We start from the raw sequence: 9,567 nt of genomic DNA, 5'->3' as shown, positions 1-9,567 counted from the left end.
TTTAACATCCAGAATATCAAGTTTTATTTGACAAAAAAGGAAATTACATCATCTATAAATGCAGGAGAAGATTCTGCAAATAGAGTCCGCTGTGGGAGAGGTATAAGCACATAGGTGGGGCCAGGTTTTGGTCACGTGGTCCTGTAGAACTAGGTCCGGCTGCCCAGCAAATGCAGCGCCAGCTCCTCGTCCTCAGCCAGAGAGAGGCCAGTGTCCAGAGGCTCCGCTCCTGAGGAGGTCTGCCGGGCCTTCTTTCTCCCCGTCCCCCACTGTTCTTCATCATCCTCATCTTCACTGCTACTGCTGCTGTGGGTCCTCTTCCTGCCAGCGCGCTCAGGACCGCTGTTTAACAGAGGCAAAGCACAAAAGTTTTATTAAAAAAACAAACAAAAAAATTACAATGAACGGCAAGGACCTTACAGGAAGCAGGGCTGGCAACACATCATTGTATCTCTGAAAAGGTAACTACATAGAAAAAGAAACAAAGTCTGTATAGTTATGTCTGTCCATCCAGCAGCAATCTTTCTTGGAGATGTCCCCAGGCAGTTATTTACAGTTACACAAGACCACTACTTGAAAGTGGAGAGACTTGAAAACCTCAAAACTAAAAGCTATTTTTGTCATTAGTGTTAAAATCTGAAAAAAATGGCACAAAGGATTTGCGGTTTTTAGCTTGAATAACACAAAAAATTTAATTTTCAGGTTGTTGCGGCTAGTATGCATGAACATATCTCCACAACGACGCAGGCCTTTTCCTGCCTGCCAACACTTTGACACTTTTTATTGGGGGTTGGGGACTGTAATACAATCACCATGTTGAGCATTACAAGCTATCCAGTTCATATTTCAAATGAGGGAATAGTCTCCTCCTCTCACAGTTTTGGAAAACAAATGTTTTTTTTTAACTTTAATGTACGTTAATTAGGGATTTGGGAATTCTGGGCTGATTTTCATGTACACATCAGCAGATAAGAATGCTGATGCACTTTTACAGAATATAGAAAGTGGGGCTACATCTGTCTGGATTGGGATTTATTTATAGAGGGTTATGAATGTAGTAAATGAATACATGCAGACATTTTAGGTTACCTACACGTTCTGTTCTTCCAGAGTGCAATAAATACGTGATCAAATATCAGTTTAAATTATACCTCAAATCTAAACATTTGCCTATACCGATATTATCGTGCATCTCTTTTTTTTTTGATAGTTTTTGATAGGACTTTGTGCATTCTCCTTTGGATTCTCCTTTGGATTTTAATTTAATTTACATCAGGTCATTTCTGCAGGGCCAGACCATCAATCGCAGAGCGATATGAGCAGGCTACTCTCCGACAGTGTCTCTGGGCAGCATTCCCTCTAGCCTCCTGACAACTTTAAAGAGCTTGCCAGGCTCTTGTATGATGAGGGATGTGTATGCATGAGCACACTCATGCATTGCTGCTCGGATTATCCCACTAAATGAGCCCAACTAGGCCTGCTGCTGAATTATTTAAACATCTCATCTAAATTGTTCCTCCATCACTGTTTTCTCTTTTTTCTCCCACAGTCAAGTATCAGCATAAAGCCGGGGCAAATAATGATGTAGCCAAGTGCTGCACTTAATACAGTCTGTTCCTAAACAGCATCGTACTATATAAAGTTATGTAAACTACCTCAGCGCACTCATGTGCATCCTGGATGGCTAACACTTTGAAAGCCTCATTGTCGCCAAGAGACTTTTTGCATGAAAGGGCATTAAATGTCATTCAATCTATTTAACAGTCAGGCTTGTAGCGAGCACACATCATTAGCCTTTTAAGGCCTGTTGACTTCCACTCGCACCCATAAATCACTGGCCAGTTCCTAATAGCATGCGCGCACGCGGCTGAATATCAATTTGGACAAGGAAGCACAGCCGAGGCTTGGACCGCAACAAGAGACATCGATGGTGCTGTTCATGAAGGATGCGCCAGAGCTAGGAACAACATAGCTTAAGATGTGCGTAATGCAGGTGGACAGGGGGCTAAAGCAGCCATGCTCCAGAGGTGCGGGCGTGTGGAGCGGAGCCAGGAGGATGCAGCCAGTGACAGGTGGTGTGTGTGAGGGCAGTGGAGTGTGCAAGGAGGACAGGTAGCACACATAAATGAGCAGAGACTTTAGTGCAGCCCCTGGCTCCAGGCCCAGTCATAAAGCGGCAGGCGCTGCTCTGGAATACAGTGCGGCTGGAGGGAGGGCGAGAGAGAGAGAGCGTGAGAGAGACCATCAGATTTACAGCAGCACCAGCCTCTCCTGCATTCGCAGAGTGTAGCCATGCAGTAAACACCCAGCCCACGGCCATTAATCAGACGCAGCCCTGCTGTCTGAACCACAGGAGCCGCCTGCTTCACCTGACCCACAACATCTCATATACAACACAGAATGAAGGGGAGATGAATGAATGAATAAATTAATGAACGAATGAACGAATGAATGAATGAGAGGAAAAGTGAGAGAGAACAAGATAGAGAAACAAAAGGATGGAAATGAAAAAAGGAATGAATGAGTAAGAACTAAGTGAGAGACACACCGAGTGTGACAGAGCAAGGGAGAGAGAGAGAGAGAGAGAAAAGTGAATGAATGAAAGGGGGAATAAGCAAGAAAGAATGTGAGAGAGAAAGAAAATTAATCAATAAATGAATGACAGGTAAATGAGTGAGCAAGAGAGGGAAAAGGATGAATAAATGTATGAATGACTGAGAGGGAGTGAGCGAGAGACAGAGAGTGACAGACAAAGCAAGAGAGAGCAAGAGAGAGGGAGAGAAAAAGAATGAATGAATGAAAGAGAGGGAATGAGAGGGAAATGAGCGAGAGAGAGAAACTCAGAGCGAGAGAGAGAGATGAAGGAAGAAAAGGAATGAATGATTGAATTAGAAGGGACATGAAAGAATGAAGAAGAAGATGAGAGGGAGGCAGAGAGTGAGATAGTGGGAAAAGAAAGTGAATGAGTGAGAGGAGAGGAACAAGCGAGAGGGAAGGAGGAGAAAAGAATGAATGAATGAGAGGAAATGAGTGAGAGAGGGAGGGATGGAGAGAGTGAGGGGGAGCATGAATAAATTAAAGACCGAATGAGGGAGTAAAAGAGAAAGACAGATGAATGAATGAGAGTGAAAACAGACATGGTGAGAATGACACGAAGTGGGAAAACAATAAATGAATGAGAGGAAATAAACAAGAGAAGGAAGGAGGGGAGGAGGAGGACGTGAGAAAATAAAAGAAAGAGAAAGAAAGTTTAAAAAAATGAATGAATGAAAGAGAGAGAGATAAAGAGAAGGAAATGAATGAATGAATAAGACTCAGATAATTAAAGAGAGAGAGAGAGTGCAAGAGAAAGGAAGTGAGTGATGAAAGAGAGTAAAAACATAATGGAAGGCGTATAAAGGGAAGAGAAGAGAATCGGTAGATGAGAGAGAACAGAAAGGCTCTCTCAGACTCAGAGCTACAGTATAAATCTTTTGTACAGTACTCTTCAGGCAAGACCACATTACCTCTTCCCCTCCATCTCCCACTCTAAATCTGAATGTAATTACACGTTTTATGGACTATCCACTGCCAGCACGGGGATCAATGCTTTACACTGCCAACCAATAAATGAATCCTGTTCTTCTATAAGGGAATAACTCCTTCTGAGAAGCAATTATGCAGTGGACTCCAGGACTGATACACACAGGACCAGTGTGCTGCAAACCTAATGAAACTCCGTAGAACCAATATGGGCAAGAGAAGCAGCAGAGCCTGTGCAGTAATTAAGTGCTGGGAGAATCAATTTCTCATTTTGGGATAATTAGGGGATTATGATTTGGTGTTTTGGCTTGGTTTACTATAGAAGGACATTTTAAACACAGCTAATTTACTGTACGTCTCAGCATTAAAAAGGTACAGCATGACTGGTTACAGAAATGTCAGAAAAACAAGGACTTTTTAAGCTGTCTGGAAATAAAAATAATACAATATTTAGCCTAATAAGTGGTCCTTTAACATAAAAAAATAAACTCTAATGTCATAGGATTTTCCACGTTTTTCTGACATAACAGTTTGATGTAGTATGTAAACACTGTTAAAGTTTCAGAACATACTATTCCTTTCCCGGTTTCTATGTGAAAAAGTGGACATTTACTACCAAAGTCTGTATATACTGACTTCACTGTGTTTGACGAACAGAATTATGAATTATAAACGTCTTTGTAAACTGTCTTTGTAAAACAGGCTGTATAGAGACAGTTGTGTCCTACTGTGAACATGTTATTTTGAATGAAACAGCTTTACTGATTATTGTCCATAGACAGAGCTGTCTATAGAGACTGTGTTTCATGAAGCACGTCAATTGGGCTGGGCATTTTCACCTAGTATAAGCATATAAATCGTATTCTTTGTCAGTACACAATGGTCTTTTCAAACAGACAGTGTGAGTCATCAAAGAACAAGATTTGTAACATTGAACAGTGTAGCTCTGGTTTTGGAGGATAGTCAACTACAGTTTAACCAGCCAATCAAAAGACTCCAACAAGACGCAAACATGAAGCGTGAGCTCTTCAGATTCGTGAGCCTCGGATGTGATTCCTGCTTTCACTGTGCCACAGGGACTGATGTTGAAAGACACAGATGAGGAGCTGGGATCAAAACATAATTTACTTCAGCTGTAAAGTGCTTCTCTGATGTGGAAAAAACTGCTCTTCTCCACTGCAACACTACTTGATCCAAGGTAACCAGCTAATGTAGCCAATGTAACCTGCTATTGCACTTTATTTAAAATCAGGTAGTTTTCAACAATTTACCTGTTAAGGTACACTGCACTCATCTACACTAACAAATACTTAATCATAAGTATTCATAAGTCATAAGTCAAGGGAAAAATACAGTAAAAACGTAGCACAGGAGGCTTTCAATACGGTCAAGCAATGTTATAACTGCAGACAAGCATACCAATACGAAAATGATAAAGACGTGCTTGTTTTTCAAAGAGGCAGACCTCTATTAGCATAAGCGATGAGAAGCTTTTAGGAGCACGATTCATGCTCTTCCCTAAAGGCATTCTTACCCTTCCTCATCTTCTTCCTCTGATTCTCGCACTTTGTCAGGATCAGGTAACATGCTGGGGTCAAAATCTTCATCATCAGCTCCTGACAGGTACGCCACCACTTCCTCATCTTCATCTTCGCCCTCTCTCAGCACCCTTCTATTTGAAACAGCAAGAGTTAAAATGACGTCTCTGTGCAATTTATATCAGTCTTTTTCACAAGATAACATAATTTCTGTTAAATAATATAACATTATTACACCCAGTGGGCAACAGTGATACTGTGTAGGAAGAGAAAAACTGGACAAATCTTTGTTTTTCTGTTTCAAATATGCAGCAAAAAGGCTTGGGTCACATTCACTTGGTGGACTCGAGCACACACACTGCTTTAAAAAAAAATGGAAAAAAAAAATGGAAAAAAAGACCCCTTGGCTTTTGTTATGCAACCTAGGACAAGTCAATGTGATAAGAGCCTTCTTAGTAGCTGGCAAACTACCAGGAACATTTTGGAAGTCAACAAGTAACTTGCCCCAGATTGGTGTTGCCAGCTCAGGCCTCAGACGGCTCTATTTTTGGACTCAATTTCTACAGAGCAACTGCCCTTCTTTCAGACCACACAAATGTAATCCACTTGCACAGAAAAGAGTCTTTAGTTTTATATTTATGACGCTCAGCTGAATTGAGGAGTAAGTGAAAGCAATGGATATAAACCCACTGTGTGGGGAATTTGCTGAGGGAATCTTTGTGGAGGGTTTTTCGTGCTGATTGGGGGCAGACTGGGAGCGGAGGGATAAGAGGCTGTCCCTGTGCTATAACATAACCTTGTTTTGCGAGAGATTCATTTGAAATTCTGCTGACAGACTTGTGGGTTGAACACTCACATCCACGTGTGCGGAATAAAGCCAACTCCCTCTCATGCCTTAGATGATTTACTGGGACAAGAGAGGAGAGAGAGGAGAGGAGAGAGAGAGAGGGAGGAGGGGGGGGAGGGGGGAGAGAGAGAGAGAGAGAGAGGGAGAGAGAGAGAGAGAGAGAGAGAGAGAGAGAGAGAGAAAGAAGAAATGAGAAAGGGACATAGAGAAAGAGATATAGTGGGAAAAGAAAGGGATGATGGGAAAAGAGAGAAGACAAAAGGACAGCATGGCAAGAACAACGGTGTATGAATGTGACTTACAACTTTGCAAGAAGTTCCAGAGACAAATTACTATGTACATATTGAGAATGCCTGATTATATCACAGCTGGTTAGGACGCTATGCCATTTTTCCTTTGCCACCATCGGTTTAACCGGGCCTAGGCGTCTCTCTCACCACTCAAAACACTCAACACATTCTCATTCACACACTGATCGCTTCCCTCCCTACTTTAAATAACCCATCAATCACACCCTCTCCAAATCCGCACCGTCACTTCAGCCCTTCCACAGAGGTAGGGGGAAATCATTTCCTTAAACGATTGCAGCTTGCGACTATTTGAAATTCATATTATCTATTCCGCAAAGGCCCCGAACCATGTCTCATCAGTTCTCCTGTATATAAATGCCATCACGCACACATGAATGAGCCCAAAAGCAATCGCTCTACACAAGCAGCAGCTAAAGCCTCCGAGCATGAATAATTGAACAAAAGCTGTAACCATTTTATATTTTACAACATCATCAGAGCCATGTGACACTCGCAACATGGAATGGTGAACATCAATTTTTCAAGATGGATATTCCGCATTTAGGGCGGTTCATCTCCGCTGGGCACCATAATACTCACATTTACCCAAACAAATTTCTTCAAAATGACTGTTTACAAAATGCCACCACTAAGCAGTCTTACAGTAACATTACAAGCACTTCTGCAGCAGGTGCACCAGCACTATTTAGAAAAGTTAACTGCCCTAAGGCAGCACCTATCCTATCCTTTTATGCAGTGCCCCTCATAAAAAGGTCCTGGATGAGCTGCTCTTGACCTAGTTCCAGACGTGCAGATCTCTAACCTGATAAAGATTTGATTACTATTCTTTGGGGAACTATTCAATGTCTCATGTAATATCAAATTTCTCCACGACTCGATTCAATTAGATTGGTATGATTTAAGGCTATTTTTATAGAGCTTCATACAGCCCATCACATATTTACATTTTATCCTTAAATCCAGCCCACAAATCATTTGTTCAGTTTTTAACAGCCAAATATTGATATCAGACAGGTATATTTGGTTCACCCACCAGAGTGGTTACCACATGAGCTATATGAAATCAGCTTAGGCTGATGCTTACATTGTAAAATGCAAAAATAGAGAGCTGCATGCAAGAGGAACCATTCAAATGAGAACCTGACGCAGCATGAATATCAGGAATGGTTGTAATTTAACTACGACTAATGTAGCTATTTTTCAAACTTAGACTGATAGTTAATTAAATTCTGCCTTTGTGGATTCATTCATGACATGGAAGTAAATACAGTGCATCAGAGCTAAGAAATAAACAGAATTATGACATGAACCCACTGAGATGACGCATTAATATTTAACCACTCTCCTTTGCCAACAAAATCCTACATAATTCTACTGGTAAATGTAAGTTTACTTGAGTTAATTACACGTTTAAGTAATTTTTGGAACATTCTATTTATATTACTACTACAACACTTATTATTATCATCATTATTATTATTATTAGTATTATTATTATTATTACTATTATTAGTAGTACTAGTAGTAGTAGTGGTAGAACTACTAGTGGTAACAACAATTGCTAATAAACATTTACTAAGATGCCCTTAAATGAATATGCAGTTCTTTGGGCACCCCGGTCAAATTACGTTTTGTTAATTTTCTAAGCAAAAATCAGCACATCCTCTACAGAGGACACACTTCTGTGCATTTTAATACACAGTTACTGTTTATTTGCTGAATTTATATTTCATGTTCTATTTTTTTCTAATATGTTACACTCAGCAAAAACAATGGAAAAATCCCATATTTAAGTTTGTTTCTTGTAGAGGGTGTGTTGACTTTTTATACTTAGAAAATCATCAAAACATAATTTGACAGGGCAGAATGTTGCATTTGACTGTTATGCAATTAAAATACTTGGAAAAAACAAGGGACATGGGTTTACAATGTTAGTCAAAACATTAGATGATTAACTTTATGTATTTCAAATTTGGACAAAAATAAACACTTTTCTCTGCATCTTTTCAACCAGGGATAGAGACCCCCAGGCCATTTGAGTTTTAACCCACTGATTTACACTGCGGTAGAAAACAGACAATGAAAATAACACCGTAAGCTTTTTTGGATTTTTACATTAAAAAAATGACTTTTTTATTTTAGCCAAAAACACTTTACTTAATATCATTAAACTAATGGATTTTTACTTTAGCAAACGGGCAGCACGGTGGCGCAGTGGGTAGCGCTGTCGCCTCACAGCAAGAATGGCTTGGGTTCGATTCCCGGCCGGGTGACCAGGGTCATTTCTGTGTGGAGTTTGCATGTTCTCCCCGTGTCTGCGTGGGTTTCCTCCGGGTACTCCGGTTTCCTCCCACAGTCCAAAAACATGCAGTCAGGCTAACTGGACATGCTAAATTGCCCCTAGGTGTGAGTGAGTGTGTGAATGTGTATGTCTGTCTGTCTGCCCTGCGATGGACTGGCGACCTGTCCAGGGTGTATCCTGCCTTCCGCCCAATGGGATAGGCTCCAGCACCCCACCGTGACCCAGAAGGATAAGCGGTTTAGATGATGTATGTATGTATGTATACTTCAGCAAACTGACGAAGCTGAATCACCACCTTCAGACAGCTGCATCACGATGTACTGATGAATTTCGACACCCATACCTAATACGGTATTAATGACTTCAATTCCAGGCTTAAAGACTTCCAGGCTGAGTTCTAGTAGTCTAGTAGAGCGACTGGGCGCTGGAGAGGGTGCGAGTCAATATCATGCTGGGCTAAGATGAGCTCCAGGGCCGGTGGGATTCACTGTTTGGGAGTGATGAATAGTGAACTGTCCTTGGACAGGCCTCAGCATTGATCAGAAGACAAATGACTGACCAGCTGCATTTCCATATGGATGTGGACCGAGCTATCCCCAAGTGGGGAGAGCAAGAGGACACATGACAGCTGCCACTGCAAAATTATGGACTGCCCGTTGAATGGCCACAGACTGAGGGCAACCTCTCCGCCACTCTGACTTGCACATGCTCTTTCTCACAAGGAGTCTAGATCAATTCAGGCTGAGATACCTTAACATCTTTTTAAGGTGGACCACCAAAAAACTTAAAGCAGTAGTTTGAAAGAAAATCAACCTTATACAGTTTTTCAGCTAAGACTTGTTTAGTGTTTGAAGTTGAAGGTGTTTTGCTTTCTTTAATTTTGCACCACAGCTAAAAGGTTAATACAGCTGCGAGGTTACAAAAGCTTACAGCTAACCCATTAGCACTGTGCAAACTGCACGCTTATATCAACGCACTTGCCACAAACCATGCAGAGTTGTTAAACAACATCAAATAGGAATGCTTAGGTTTAGTGCATTATGATAT

General features: G+C 41.2%; 1 protein-coding gene across 3 annotated transcripts in view; it reads right to left on the bottom strand.

The window, feature by feature from the left end:
- ddx10 (DEAD (Asp-Glu-Ala-Asp) box polypeptide 10) overlaps nt 1-9,567 on the bottom strand; it is a 32,671-nt gene continuing 23,104 nt past the window's right edge. Inside the window, exons 17-20 of one of the 3 annotated variants that reach the window (XM_036588261.1) lie at nt 9,203-9,234; nt 6,362-6,390; nt 5,057-5,182; nt 1-342 (exon numbers count right to left, since the gene is read on the bottom strand). In XM_036588261.1, the coding sequence (XP_036444154.1) occupies nt 150-342; nt 5,057-5,182; nt 6,362-6,390; nt 9,203-9,234 (380 nt within the window). In that variant the 3' untranslated portion in view covers nt 1-149. Of the gene's footprint in view, nt 343-5,056; nt 5,195-6,361; nt 6,391-9,202; nt 9,235-9,567 lie in introns of all 3 variants that reach the window. The other 2 variants (XR_005008229.1, XR_005008228.1) reach the window with 2 other exon arrangements.

The sequence above is a fragment of the Colossoma macropomum genome, unplaced genomic scaffold (genome assembly GCF_904425465.1).
Source record: "Colossoma macropomum unplaced genomic scaffold, Colossoma_macropomum, whole genome shotgun sequence".
NCBI classification, from domain to species: domain Eukaryota; kingdom Metazoa; phylum Chordata; class Actinopteri; order Characiformes; family Serrasalmidae; genus Colossoma; species Colossoma macropomum.
Note: the sequence above shows the minus strand (reverse complement) of the source record. Positions and strands in the feature narration are given on the sequence as shown.